Genomic DNA, 14,925 nt, shown 5'->3' on the forward strand with positions numbered 1-14,925 from the left:
ATATAGAAGGTGCTTGCTGAGAGGATCTTTTGGTGAGTGATTTGAGTTTACGTGCCTATCGAGGGAAGCTGACGGAGATGGATGGGACCGTATTCCGGAATAGAGCAAGATCATGACGATCTACAGAAAGCTCCGAAGAAGCAAAACCATAAAGTGTGGAAGACGAGATGTTAGTTTCGTCCTGGAATATCAGTTTGCGATGCTACATCGCGGGGTGGTCCAGAAGTCCCAGTTTCGAGTTAGGCCTTGGCAAGACCGTAGAGCGCTCGGGCCAACTTTGACATTTTTGAGAAGCAGTCAATTTGGGGCATTGATGAAGAGTCACAACGCGTTCTCACAAGACTCACGCATCCCCTATATGAGCAGCTCTTCCCTTCGTTCCTTGCCGGGAGGACCACACGTACATGCGCCAGCTCCGTAGCTTGCGTCGCCTCAATTATTTCTTCTCCAGCCCTTTTATTACCCCACCAGCACTCCGCATCCAAGCACGGAGCTTCAATTCGACCACTCCTACTTTCAAATTCCAAGTCGAAAAGAAAGACATCACCATGGCGCATCCAACAGTCACGATGAAGGGCGCGCCCTTTGACAGAGCTGCCAGTGCGTCTCCAGGCCCGGTTAACTTGATTGACTCTGACAGGTTTACAGTGGAAACGCTCATGCGCCGCCGCCTGTTCTATACGCCTTCCTGCAAGTCACCAATATAACTATACGATCATTAGATTCTAATTGCCTGCAGTCGAAATATATGGAGGTGTTTCTGGTCTTGTGAGTCTTCTCCTTTCTTCACGCTCTAGAATGTATGCTAACTTGAGCGCAGTACGACTACGGCCCTTCTGGTGAGTCTACAGTACGAAATATATCAACGAGTAGCTAATATAGGTTGCAAGGGTGTGCGCTGCAAGCTAATATCGTGGATACATGGCGCAAGGAATTCGTTCTGGAGGAGAACATGCTGGAGGGTGAGTCACAGAGGCTCTATACGAAGGACAAGGCTAACAGCTTTCAGTCGACTGCACTATGCTGACCCCTCATGAGGTCCTCAAGACATCCGGCCATGTGAGCACCTCCGCAAGGTTACTATATTGGGTCAACATTAACATGATGCCAAGGTGGACAAATTCGCGGACTGGATGACCAAAGACCCGAAAACTGGCGAGATATTCCGCGCGGATCATATCGTAGAGGAGATTCTGGAGGCTAGGCTCAAGGGTGACAAGGAGGCAAGAGGGCAGAAGGTGGACGACGAAGACAAGGAAGACCCCAAGAAAAAAAAGAAGAAGGTCAAGGTCATCAAGGCAGAGAGGCTTGATGATGCGCTTGTGAAAGAATACGAGGAGGTTCTCGCAAAGGTTTCGCCTTCAAGTACGACTACACTACGTACGCTAACGATACCAACAGATCGATAATTACAATGGCGAGGAACTGGGCGAGCTCATCGAGAAGTACAACATCAGGAACCCGGCGAACGATGGAGAGTTGGAGCCACCCAAGGCTTTCAACCTCATGTTCCAAACTTCAATTGGCCCATCTGCCAACTCCCCCGCGTACCTCCGACCTGAGACAGCACAAGGCCAATTCTTGAATTTCCAGAAGCTCCTCGAGTTCAACCAACAAGCTATGCCATTTGCCTCTGCATCTATTGGAAAATCGTTCCGTAATGAGATTTCGCCCAGAGCCGGCCTTCTGCGAGTCCGAGAATTCTTAATGGCGGAAATTGAGCATTTCGTTGATCCCCAGAGTGGCAAGAAGCACCCTCGGTTCGTCGAAGTCAAGGACGTTGAGCTAGAGCTGTTGAACCGAGAAGTTCAGCTATCTGGCAAGACTGTGAGTGTTAACGCCTTGGTTCATGGGTTGATTATGCTGAACATTCTCTAGGACGTCAAGACCACACCTATTGGAGAGGCTGTTGAGAAGGGTGTAGTGGACAACGAGACGCTTGGCTACTTCCTCGCGCGTATTCAGCTGTTCCTGTTGAAGCTTGGTGTCGACAAGTCAAAGATCCGATTCCGACAGCATATGCGGAACGAGATGGCACATTACGCTGCAGACTGCTGGGATGCAGAACTTCTGACTAGTATGTCTCACGTTAACTCTACTCAAACAAGTGCTAATATTGCTTCAGGCTACGGCTGGATTGAATGTGTTGGCTGCGCTGATCGATCGGCGTACGACCTCACTGTGCATGCGAAGCGAACCGGTGCTCCGCTTGTCGTGCGAGAGACGCTGAAAGAGCCTCTCCGGATAGAAGAGTGGCAAATTGACCTCGACAAAAAGAAGTTTGGTCCCAAATTCAAGAAGGTATGAGCGCTGCCTAGATTATAAAATGACTATTAGTAATGATTTGCAGGACGGCAAAGCCGTAGAGGCTGCTATCGAGGCTCTAACCCAAGACGTGCGAGAAAAGCTGTCCCTAGAACTCAAGGAGAACGGCAAGATCACTGTAGAGGTAAGCGGTGTTGGTGATGGCAGGGTAGATGTGGGCAAGGATCTTGTCGCGATTGAAAAGCGGACCCGTGTGGAGTCCACGCGGGAGTACACGCCCAACGTCATTGTAAGTGGAGCCCATTTCCCTGCGTGTGTTCACGTCTCCGACACAACTAGGAACCGTCGTTTGGTATCGGCCGCATCCTGTACGCCCTGTGCGAACACGTGCACTGGACTCGCCCTGGAGACGAAGCAAGGGGTGTCTTGTCGTTCCCGCCTCTGATTGCGCCGACCAAGGTTCTCATCGTACCATTGTCAGCGCATCCGGACTTCCAGCCTCTGATACACGACCTGAGCAAGAAGCTCCGGACTCTGCGGATCTCCAGCCGGGTGGACAGCTCGAATGCGTCGATCGGCAAGCGATACTCCAGGAACGACGAGCTCGGGACGCCGTTTGGCGTGACGGTCGACTTCCAGTCGGTCAAGGACAAGACGGTATAGCCCTTATCTTGAGACAGTTGACAGGTTTTTCTGACAGCAATTAGTACACGCTCCGCGACAGGGACACGACGAAACAGGTCAGGGCAGGCGAGGACGCGATCTTGCAGGCGATCGTGAGTCTCACAGAGGGCGCGGAGTCGTGGGAGGACGTGGCCAAGCGGTTACCAGCCTTTGAGGGCCAAGAGGTGGACTAGACGCGCTGGCACCGGTGCTTCCGCTCGCCGTACGAGTCCGTGGCATGGGTTTCTTAGGGTCGTGGTGTTGGACAGAGTTGGCACCTAGATAGAGCACCATGCAACGAAAGCGTTGGGCAGACAGTCTAGGCGGCTGATCTGCACCGCTCCCGTCCAGCTGAGATGCAGAACATGCCGTGCCGCTGCCGTTGCCGCTGTTGAACGCAATTCTCTGCCACGAACGCACGACATAGCCCATGACGTTAGCGCATCTTCTACTCCTTTGGCTGGTATAACATGAGGTCTTGGACGGATCCCAGCTGCACCTCCCCTTTCACCGATCGCAGCCTCGCTCCGGGCCGAGCGGCAGCTGTCTCTGTCCTGCAGCCGTGCCGTCGTCCCCGTCCCTGTTCCTGGGCGCGGTGCCCCAATCGCGCGCGATGGCGACTGTTCCGGCGGTCCCGCTGGCCGTGATTTGAGGGCCAAAGTCAGTACTGGCCCAGCGACGGCGGCCCTGGCGATTGAGATCGGGACGACAAAGCATGGGGCCTGGTCCCGGCGTGTCCGCCGCGGACGGGGGAGGGGGAGGGGTATCGCGAGCACAACAGCGAGTGCGAACGGTCTTCGTGGCGCGACGGCTGGGCATGGGATGCAGCGGCGCGCTGGCACCGCAACCCTGCCTCGCTCCAGCAGGTCCCGAACGAGAGCTCCAGCAGCCTCCATGGCCCCGGGCACTGCTGTGGGCAAGCTGGCAAGCTGGACAGGGCGCCGGCTCGTCTTGTCTGCAGCAAAATCCTCCGCCTTCCGCCCGCGTCGCCCGCGTCGCCCGCGTCCCTCCCCCTCGAGCGGCGGCTGTCGACCCTTCTGTGCCCTCTCGCTGCTACCCGTGTGTCACCATCCGCCGCAGACAGCTGCCCCGGACGTGCATCTCTCAGAGCCGTTTTCTCTCCAGATAACGCGGCCTCATATTGCTCGCGCCTCGCGTTGCCGCACGGGGTCGCACTGCCCGCTGCTGCTCATCTACCCTGCGTCCACCGTTCTCCCCTGTCTCATGTCTCTCCTTCCTCCGTCTTCACGTGAATGATATGCTAGGCTTGCATGTATGCCGCCGAGCTTGCTGATCGCGGGCGCCTGGGACCTGGGTAACGGGTGATCCTTTGGATGCAGAGCGTGTTCTCCTGCTCGACGGGCTGTGCCATTCAATTCCTTGCATTTCGTGCATTTCCATTTTTCCAGTCCGCCCGTGTCTGTCTGGGGCTTCCCATCAGGACTATCTGTCTCTGCATACAGCCTGAGAGTTTCTTTGCATGACCGCTCTTCTACACTCGTATCTATACAATCTACTCTGCATAACTCGCCATACCCTTTCCATCATCCGGGACCAAGCAACGCCCAATATCGCCGACAAACGGAACCCTTCTCAGCCCGTACCTCGCCCGTCCAGGATCAGAACGAGCACCCTGCAGGCTACAAGACGCAGCGCATCACGCAGCGTCGAATGCCTGCCCATCTACAGCTGCAAGTGTTATCGTTGGCTAGGAGCTTGTCGTCGCTCTAGTAAAATATAGTCTGTAGTGTCGCCAGACTTCGACGCCACCACGCTCCCACCTGTATACGCCGATCCTCGACGAACCGTGGAACTAGCTGCTTCCACCGACCGCCCTGTGGGAGCAGGCGACCCGCCGCCATGGAAGAGGATCCGCCACCAAAACCCGACAACCCGGCCAAGCCTCACACAGCCGCCGCCCCGTTGCGGGCGAGAGGGGATTCGAACTCGTCGAATGCGTCGTCAGGGTCCATGTAAGGCTGTTGTTCTTGGCTCTAGTTTAGCCCTGTTTTGTCCTGGCTCTACTGTCCTTGCGCTGAGGCTATGTCTTACTTTTGTGTCATCTTCCCGCAGGCGACGATCCGAACCGACCACCACACCTTCATCTGAAATGTTGGAGAGTGCTAATATTTCCTGGCTAGTGTCTCGACCCGCACCCTCCAGTCTATCGACCTAACTACCGTGACGGAGAATGACCGAACCTACCCAGACGAGCATTACTTCATGCCCTGCGATGCGGTCGAGCAAGACCGACTGAGCATCCTTCATCGAGTCTACTTGGCCGCCCTTGGAGACAAGCTGACTACCGCACCAATCACCGCCGCTACCACTAGAATTCTAGATGTTGGCGCTGGACCCGGCGATTGGGCTGTCAGCATCTCGGAACGCTTCCCATACGCGGAGGTAGTAGGGATTGACCTCACAATATGGGACGTCGAAGCCGTCGAAGCAGAGCGGCAAGGGGGTTACGGCGCCGGATCTGAGCGAGGCGTGCAATGGGAGATTGACGACCTAAACATATGGCGCGCAGATCCATTAAATCCAGAGCAAGAACCAGAAGTCTCCAAAACGATGGAAAGCCTAAAACTCTTCGGCGGCCCCGAAGGCGACCACGAAGGCCAAACCAACACCTCACAAACCGCCTCAACGAGAGCCGCCACTACAGCCATTACGGCAGAGGACAGCACGCCCCCAACAAGCTCTGAGATGCATATCCCATCTCTCACAATCAACACGTCCAATCAAAAAGGCAAAGGCAAAGCCCCAGATCTTCCTTCACCAACCCTCTCGCCCTCCCCGCCCCAAGCCGACCCCCCACCCACAAATCTCTACTCCCTAGAGCCACAACCACCCCCTCCCGGCTGGAACTTCACCGAACCCTTCGACTACATCCACATCCGCGGCCTCAAGGGTGCCTTCTCCTCCTGGTCCGCCCTCTACGCCGAAGCCTACGCCAACCTCGCTCCGGGGGGATTGATCGAGGTGGTCGACTACAGCTTCGCGCCTCCAGATACACCAAATATTCTCAACCGCCCGTCAAATTCAAACTTCAGAGAAGGCCCCTTACCGCCCCCCTACGCCCACCCAACTCTCGCTCCTGGCGGCGGCCTCGCGCCCACCACCGCCTCCTCTCCCAACTTCGAAGCGTTCACTCACCTCTTCGAGTCCACCCGCCTCGCCTCCCTGCGCGCCGGGATCAATCTAGGCACCTTGCACTTAGACACGGATATGCTGCGGGCTGCAGGGTTTGTGGAAGTAAGAGCCACACAAGTCAACGTGCCGGTAGGCACGTGGCCGAGCGATGCGCGGCAGAAAGCGCTGGGGAAGCTCTTTGTGGTGTGTTTGATGGAGGGGTTCGAGAGCGTGTGCTTGAGGCTGTTAACGCGGCACGCAGGGTGGGGGAAGGAGGAGGTGCGGGAGCAGGTGGAGAAGGCGAAAAGGGAGGTTATGAGGGCGTGTGTAGGGGAGGGCGAGGGCGAGGGCGAGGTGGAGGGGTGGGTGGCGCCGTTTCGGTGGGTGGTGGGGAGGAAGGGGAGGGGGCGATGAGTGTAGTAGATTTGCGACCTGCTGGGGCCAGTCAGACGGCGGCGAGAGGGTTGCAGAGGTCAAGGTCAAAAGGGCTAATGTGTATGATATGACATTTATGAGAAGTTTATGTGCACTATTTTGACGCTGCTTGTGGTGCTTTGGGGTATCTTTTTGAAGTATGAATGAGATGAAATTGCAGCATTTTGGGCAGCTGGTTGGCGAGCTAGGCCGCCCCAGATGGTGATAGAGGAGTGTATCTAGATTGCAATCTGCTCCATTCACGCTATGTTTCGAGCGCCACAAGCGGTTAGTAGAGATGAAGGGCTAATTGGGTACGATCGCCGCTAGCGAAAATTGTGGAAGTCTGATGCAACCTCCACTCCTCGTCCTCCCGTCATCATCAGGATTCGTAGATGCTTAGACATATGTAAGTTAAGGAGAGAAGGCGTAGCTATACAGCTTTGATGACTAGCTTGAAGCGGTATTGTTGGGTAGGCGCACGTTGGTACTCTGGAAGGCGCTTCTGGATTTTCATTAATTAGGGCTTCTTTTCAATCTATTCAGCACGAAAATTCATCAAAGCTTCATCTTTTCCTCTTCTTAGCAATGATTACGTGCTTGCCTATGTTATGTCGCTCTGGCGGTTTCATTGCGAGGTAAAGGCTTTAACGACCGTTCACTTTCAGAACCTAGTCACGTGACTCTTTCACAGCTCAACGTCACTCCTGGAACTTTCTTCCCCCATGTGTACGCCTGGTTACCGTTGGCTGTAGTACCTAATCAAGCTATCGGGCCAGGCAAAGTGACGATTCTTGGCCACCGCCAGATTCACGAAAACTTGTCGGAGAACCACAGACGGTGGCGAGTCGAAGTGATTAGCTTGACATGGTACAGTATTCTGTCTCCACCGTCATCAGTCATCTATCACATATTTGCATCGAAAATAAATGTCACTGGGAACCTCTCGCTATTTGCTCCCTATCCCTTCCCGTAGTCATGTGTGTACACTGCGTTGTAGCCGCCTGTGGTGGCCCAGCGAGGTATGAGGCTTGCCAAAGCGATGAAATCCCGTCACTGCCAGATGTACGAAGCCCTATTGGAGGACTCCAAACAGTGTCAGATGCGTGCATCTTGGCCAACATCCCTGTTGGACTCTTCCGGGTCATCACATGCCTTTCGTAACACCTCCTTTTCGTCAGGCGGTTGCGCCGTGGCCCAATATCGCAACGGGTTTTCTTCCGACCTCCCCTTTCTCATTCCGAGGGTCATCTGTACACCTGTTTGGCACTGCCTGAGGTGTGTCGTCGAGGTATCAGGCCGTTCAAACCGATGGAATTCCATCATGACCCGATCTTCGAAAGCCTATCGGAGCACTCCAAGCAGCGCCAATTAGCTGTTATTTGCCCAACCTACCGATGGGAATGCTCCAGGCTATCACATGCCCCTCCATTTCCCTTCCAGTGGTCATGTGTACACCTGTTTGGCACCGCATGAGGTTCCCTGTGGAGGTGTCAGGCCGTTCAAACCCGTCATGTTCCGGTCTGGGAGACCCTATTGGAGCACTCAATGCAGCGCCAAACACCTGTACACTGACGGACATCTCGGAATGGCTCGGAGTCGTGTAACTTGGACGTCCCTTTGACTGGCCGGTGACCTGCTCCCAGGAGGCCTCCTGACGGTGGTGTCACGTGATCAAAAGCAGAGTTCGAGCACCCCCTTTTGACTAGTCAATGACCTGCTCTTCCATATCAGACTACCATTCAGCGAACTGCTCTTCTTCATACAGGGCAGGCATCTGACTAGCCTGCCCCGTATGTGCTGGTGGCCCTGTCGTCTACATAAGCTCGTCGCTGGTCTTCCTCCTCCCTCCCTCCTACACTCCACTTTTCCTCCTACAATACACCCCAACACCAAAGGCCTGTGGTGGCCAGGCGGTCTGGCTGCATAGCGGCCGCCTGGCAGCGCAGCATGAAATTTTTCTCCCCGCCGCTCTTGAGATTTTCTGCCTATCCTATCCCCAGCCCCCCGACTATTTCTCATGGAACGCGACAGAAAACTTTCCACGCCAAAACAATAGCAGCCATCGCCTATTCAAATCAACAATAGGCGGTGGCTGCCACTCACTTCTGGTATATAGGGCTGGCCCGCCCTCGACTGTCTTCCTTCCTCAGCAAGAATTTTTCTTCCTGTCTCCTGTCTCATCATCACCATCTGTTCTGCGCTGCGCGCCCATCTCAACTTCGATTCTCCTTCACGTTTCCGTCCTATACAGCGCTGCGCGCTCCTTCAGACGTCATCAAACTTCATCAAAACCATCCGAAACACCCTCCAAAATGGCCCCTACTCGCGTCAAGCTTCTCCTCAAAGGCCACAATCACCCCTCCGACGCCATCCCCGCTGCCACCACCGAAACCGAGCTGAAGCACCCCAAGCCCGCTGTCATCTCCGGTCGCGTCACGAAGTCTTCCAAGAAGTCCCAGGTCCCTATTGCCTGCTCTTGCTGCCGCCAAGCCAAGGCTAGAGTAAGTCTGATTCCCACCCTGCTGCCAAAAGACACTGCTGACATGCGTGAAAGTGCTCTGGTGACCGCCCGACATGCACTCGATGCGCCAAATCAGGCCTGAGCTGCGAGTACTTTGGCAATGCTGGGGAGACGCGCGAGGGTGCCCTGAAGCGTCAACTTGCCGAGGCAAACGAGAAGATCCGCCTGCTTGAATCGAAGCCTGCTGCCAAGATGGAGGATCTCTGGGGGTACTTCAAGGGGCTGACTAGTACTGATCACTGCTTGACCGTCAGATGCAGCTCGTCCTTCGAGGACTTTGTCAGCATGATCGAGGCGGCGAAGCACCTCAAGGAGCTCAAGGAGGAGTAGGAGGGATGGGGGTTTGGGCTGGTTCCCAAGTATGTACTGTGGTTTGACAGTGTCTGAGGGTCTTCGATAGCTTTTCATCAATCAATATGCGATGAAACATCATCGTTTTGACTGACCTAATAACTGGCTGAGGCACCTCTTGCAGTGACAACCAAGTGTACACATAGCCCATATTCACATGATGTTTTCTCCCCTGAGCTGGTTCCCAGGTGTGTATATTGTGGTTTGGCATCGTCTGACGGTCCTCAGTAGCTTTTCCGACCTCTGAATTCAATGAAAATCCATGCTTTTGACTAACCTGATAGCTCGCTGGGGCACCTCATACAGTGACAACCCAGTGTGCGTATAGCCCGTATGCACATGGGTTCTTGAGTGTGTACTGTGGGGTGACGGCGTCTGGGAGTCCTCAATAGCTTTTCCGGCATCTAAAATCGACGAAACTTCGTCATTTTGACTCACCTGATGACTCGCCAGGGCACCTCATACAGTGGTAAGCAGGTGTACACATCGCTCATATGCACATATGATGTCAAGTGCGTACTATGGGTTGACAGCGTCTGAGAGCCCTCGATAGCTTTTCCGACCTCTGAGTTCAATGAAAGTCATTCGTTTTGACCTGCTTGATAACTCGCTGGGCACCTCAAGCAGGTGTACACATCGCTCGTATTCCCATGATGTCTTCTCCCATGGGCTGGTACTCAAAGCAATACCATCAATATCATGACTCTGAAAATTGCTTCCTCAACCCGTTTGACGCCGTCTGACTGCCCCCATAGTGTTTCAAAATGGAAACACGTAATGTCAAGTTTGTGAGAGCGTATATTGAGGAGGGTTCTGGGGGTATGGTGGTGCCTATTAGGCTGCTTTGCAAGACGCTAGAATACGTACACCGGTTTGAGAATTTCGAAACGGAAGGTAGAGTTATATACTCAATATAAGGCCTCAGGAAACTGCGTTTCAATGCTCGTGACACCGTCTGGCTGCCCCCATGGTGTTTCAAAAGTGAATTACATGATGTCAAGTTCGTGAGAGCGTATATTGAGGATGAGCTTGGGGCTGTAGTTGCCCCTACGAGGCTGCTTCGATGTGTTATGGCAGATTTCAGAACATTTGTATACGTACTACGAATGCGAGTGCTCAGGGGTGATACGTAAGGCAGTACACTCGATATCGGGCCTTTGAATATTACGTTTCAAGACCTTTGACACCGTTTGACTGCCTCCATGGTGCTGGGAAGGTTGAGATACATGATGTAATGTTTTTGAGAGCGTATGTTGGGCACGGTCTTGGGAGTATGGTGGCCGCTATAAGGCTGCTTTGACCTATTAAGGTGAATATCAAAACAATCCCGTAACTGCACTAGAGATGAGAGTACTCAGGACAGTACATAAGGCAGAACACTCAATAGCAGGCCTCTGGAATCTACTTTTCAAGGTCCCTGGCATCGTTTGGGTGCCCCTGTGAGGTCGTAAGCCATCTACATAAGATGTAAAGATCGCCCCAGTGTACATTAGACGTACTTTTAGGAGTATAGACGCGGTTACGAGGCTATTTCAACGCGTTATGGTGAATATCAAAACGACCATAAGTGTGCTACGGATGAGAGTGCTTAGGACGGTACGTAAGGCAGTACACTCGATCTTAGGCGTCTAGATAGTACATTTCAAAGGCCCTGGTACCGTTAGAGCGCCCCTGTAAGATCATAAATCATCTGCATACAATGTAAAGATCTCTTAAGCGCATATTAGGCATGGTTTTTTGAGGGTAGACGGGGTTACGAAGCTTCTTCAATGATTCTAAATGAACAGCAGTATGCTAGTACGCGTTCTCTAAATTGAGGTGTTCGGAACAGAACGTACGGCACTGCAATCAATATTGATCATCTGGAGATTACGTTTCAAGGTCGCTGACAATGTTTGAGTGCCCCTGTGAGGTTGTAAGTCGTCTACATAGGATGTAAAGATCGCTCCAGTGTACATTAGACGTAAATTTGGGGGTATGGACGCGGCCACGAGGCTTCTTCGATGCTCCGAGATGAACAGCAGTGTGCTAGTATGCATCCTCTGGATTTGAATGTTCGAAACAGAACGTACGGCAGTATACTCAGTATTGGGCCTATGGAAATTACACTCCGATGCCCTTGACACCGTTTGAGTACCCCCGTAAGGTCGTAAATCATCTACATAGGATGTAAAGATCGCTCCAGCATATATCAGGATGCATTTTTGACGGAGTACATATTCTTAGCCAGCTAGTCTACGGAGTATGGTACGGTTAGCTCGGCTACCTTGATAACTCAGGTTGAAATTGATGTGAACTCTGATTTCTATAGACGTCTAGCTAGTTGTATATATACTAGGGGAAGGAAGGGGGCCACCCCCAGGGTGGCGCGCTAGTAAGTTCAGATGAGCCCTGCACAGCTGAGGCTTCAGCTCGGTTCTCTACAGCTGAGATTTCAGCTGGGTTCTCTACAGCTGATGTTCGGAGAGTAGCTTTCTGGCATATGAGTTGTTGATCCTAGGTTGTAGTGCTGCAACCTGAGTTGATATAGAACACGGTTCCTATACTTAGCCCTCACAGTTCTACGGTACGGCTACGTAAGCCTCCACACACACAGAGTATATATACGGCGTACGTAGCCTAGATAGATGCTCATCCAATACATCACTTGCCTTGTTCAATGCATTGTTTCACCTCCATCCTCAATTTTGGAGGGGTAGTCGCTGCTGCGAAGCGTCTTCAGTTTTTTGACATGGTTCGCAAACATGTAATATGCACCACTCTAAACCAAGCCGTCCAGGACGAGACATGAAGCAATATGCTTGATACCATGGCCCCGGAGATTACGTTCGAATATCCTAGAAGCCGAGCTGAGGCCGCTTCGCAGCAGTAACTAAACCCCCAGAATCTATCCTAATATACGCCGGAGTGATCTTGACATCCTATGCAGATGATTTACAACCTCACAGGGGAAGACAGACACTAACTTGGTCAGTGCTGTATCATTGTGTAGGGTTCTAATTTGAGCGTCTCGGAATTGAGACATGGAGTAACATTCCCGATATCACGGCTCTGGAAATGGCATTTCAGCCCTCCTAGCGCCGTCTGAATGCCCCTCTAAGGTCTTGAATCTCGAAAACACATAATTTAAAGCTCACTGCAGTTCATATTAGGCATCGTTTTGAGGCTATATGTAATGCTACGAAGCATCCAAAGCTTACGGACGCGGTCAACATAGAAGCACTGCATTGTTATCGAATCTAAGCCATCATAAATTCAACATGAGAAGTACGTCCAGTATCACAGCTCTGAGAATTGCATGCTACACGTTCATCCCACCTCCTGACTGCCCCCGTGAGGCCGTTATAGCTCAATACAAGATGTAAAGGTACTCACACCGTATATTAGACATCATTTTGAGAGCCCATTCAATCCTATGACGCGTATTCAGTTCGTTCACGTAAGTGACATAGTCGACGTGCCTTTGCAGCCTCAATCGTCTCAACAAAGTTTGCGAAACTGGTGCTGAATCTGATGGCAAGACAGGGGTCGGTGCTGGAGAGCCTCGGCAGTGTCGACAAAAGTTTCGTAGCAGTGAAGACACTGATAAAGAGCTGCTTGATATATGACCCGACGACCTTCACATTACCTGTAAGGGATTTACAACCTCAGAGAGCCAGTCAAAGGGCATTGAGAACGATGCGGAACGCGAGTTTCAGAGATGCGATCTCAAAGTTAGAGCTCAAATTGCGTTTCTAATGTGCGAAATTAAAGTATCACACACGATAGCTGCCCTGACCATGTGGGTGAGCTAAGAATGCTTCGTCACAATGAACATACTATTAAAGGCTCGTTAGATCTACGATCCGAGGACGTGTATGTGTATATTCCGTGTAAGAGGTTTGCAACCTCCCAGGGGCAGTCCGGCCTTTTGTGAACTCTGATTACAATGAGATTTCACGGTTTTGAACATGATATAAAGATTCCGGAGTCGTTATAGAGGCCTTTGACAGCCTAGGCACTGCTATAAAACGTTCTCGGCTTCCATGCATAATTAGCACGATAATAGCTCATGATGTATTGATTTGAATCTTTCAAAACGCAACTTGAGCTTGAAAATAGACATGAAAATTTCCTGAATTCAGTCTTGCAAAGCTCTTTATACCATAAGACTACCCCCGTAAGGCCATAAGCCTCATACGCGTGATGTAAATAAAGACCGTCGCGTTCCATATTAGTCTGGATTTGAAAATATAGTCACCATAACGAAGCACTTTCACAGGTTGAGAGAAATAACAATCATATTGTCGAATGGCACTCAATACTTCTTCTTCCCTCACAACATATACGAGGAAGGCTCGACGCCCCCTCCTAGCTATTCTTCTCGCCCCTCCTTACAATGGCTGTTCTCGCCGAGCTCGCTGAAAAAAAAGAACGCGCGAGATAGAAGATGATGATCATGTCCATTCCAATTTTGGGTTGAGGCGATCTGTAGTCTCTAGCAGATTACATATTTGGCGCCATCTGAATTCCTCCGTCACCGTCAAAGGCTCACACACAGGATGTGAACGTTCCGGGGTCATATATCAAGCGGGTCTTTGACGATGTAGTCACTGCTACGAAGCTCTATGACGAGTTAAGAGGAATGCTTATTCCATTACTCAGTTTATTCCAAATTAATAGTCCAAATTGAACGCTGAAACTACCGCGACAGTCGTCCGGTCTCTGGAGATTGAATCGTGGACATCGTTTGAAACCGTCCGCCACTGGCAAAAATTGGCAAACATAATGTAAATTTCGTTGCAGCGTATATCACACGCGGGCTCGATGGCGCAGTCACTGCTACGAAGCTCTTCTACAGATCTCGCAAATCTTGTTGCCATGTCCGTTCCGGTTGAGGTCCGAATTGAAAGTTGCAATTGTGAAGTTGATACCTAGTCTTTAGTAAACGCATCATGGTACCTTTTAAAGTCCCTTGTCGCTGGTAGAAATTGGCATACTTGATGTAAAACCCACCACATCGGATATCAAGCACGGTCCTGGGGTTCAAAAGCAGTCTTTCTACGTGTTCAGTTTCGCTGATTGGTTCCCAGGCATCACCCCTCCTGCCACCTCCGACATCGTTGCGAAGGCCCACACTGCTCTTACCTGACTGACACCATATATACCCGTTATTTATCAGCGGCCTCCAAGTTGGAAGCGAGGCAAGCTTAAGATTGTCCAGTGGGACAATTGCAGGGCGCCGCTGGCTAGCCCGCTACTACAGGTCACAGTAGTAGCCCGTGGAGTGGGGTGCGATCAAACCCAGGTGGCAATTGCTTGATGTCTTCTTTGCGGCCGCAAGATTGATCCCTGGTATCGTGGCGTTTCTTTTTGCCTTTTGCGCGGTGGTGCTGGGCCCCTGTCGCTCCTCATCTAGTTCGGCGTCCATCTGCACTTTTGACGTTTCACTAAGGGCAGCTACGTGCTTCCTTTGAAGATTGTTTTTAGATGACTTGTTTCTAAATCCCGATGGTTGGCATGATGATTTTGACATTCGACGAGAAAGTGATTGTAATGGTCAATGACAATTAAACGAGAAAGTTGAATGAAGTTCT

The 14,925-nt window shown here is 51.8% G+C and overlaps 3 protein-coding genes across 3 annotated transcripts; all 3 read left to right on the forward strand.

The window, feature by feature from the left end:
- Positions 1-311: 311 nt before the first annotated feature.
- BDZ99DRAFT_462295 (glycyl-tRNA synthetase-like protein) lies at positions 312-3,220 on the forward strand. Its single transcript, XM_033719817.1, has 13 exons — positions 312-600; positions 649-690; positions 740-768; positions 821-839; positions 891-962; positions 1,010-1,059; positions 1,113-1,352; positions 1,402-1,827; positions 1,879-2,077; positions 2,126-2,301; positions 2,351-2,554; positions 2,605-2,922; positions 2,973-3,220. The coding sequence occupies exons 1-13, from the start codon at positions 549-551 to the stop codon at positions 3,120-3,122; spliced, it is 1,977 nt and encodes a 658-aa protein (XP_033577982.1). The 5' UTR covers positions 312-548; the 3' UTR covers positions 3,123-3,220.
- Positions 3,221-4,788: 1,568 nt separating this feature from the next.
- Positions 4,789-6,474, forward strand: BDZ99DRAFT_441723 (uncharacterized protein; the record flags this gene model as incomplete). The annotated part of the gene is made up of 3 exons (XM_033717781.1): positions 4,789-4,901; positions 5,070-5,487; positions 5,635-6,474. The coding sequence occupies 3 exons, from the start codon at positions 4,789-4,791 to the stop codon at positions 6,472-6,474; spliced, it is 1,371 nt and encodes a 456-aa protein (XP_033577983.1).
- A 1,896-nt stretch (positions 6,475-8,370) lies between these two features.
- Positions 8,371-9,445, forward strand: BDZ99DRAFT_570295 (uncharacterized protein). Its single transcript, XM_033727975.1, has 2 exons — positions 8,371-8,978; positions 9,032-9,445. The coding sequence occupies exons 1-2, from the start codon at positions 8,790-8,792 to the stop codon at positions 9,326-9,328; spliced, it is 486 nt and encodes a 161-aa protein (XP_033577984.1). The 5' UTR covers positions 8,371-8,789; the 3' UTR covers positions 9,329-9,445.
- The last annotated feature ends 5,480 nt before the right edge of the window (positions 9,446-14,925 follow it).

Source organism: Mytilinidion resinicola, assembly GCF_010093595.1.
Source record: "Mytilinidion resinicola strain CBS 304.34 unplaced genomic scaffold BDZ99scaffold_8, whole genome shotgun sequence".
Taxonomy (NCBI): Eukaryota; Fungi; Ascomycota; class Dothideomycetes; order Mytilinidiales; family Mytilinidiaceae; genus Mytilinidion; species Mytilinidion resinicola.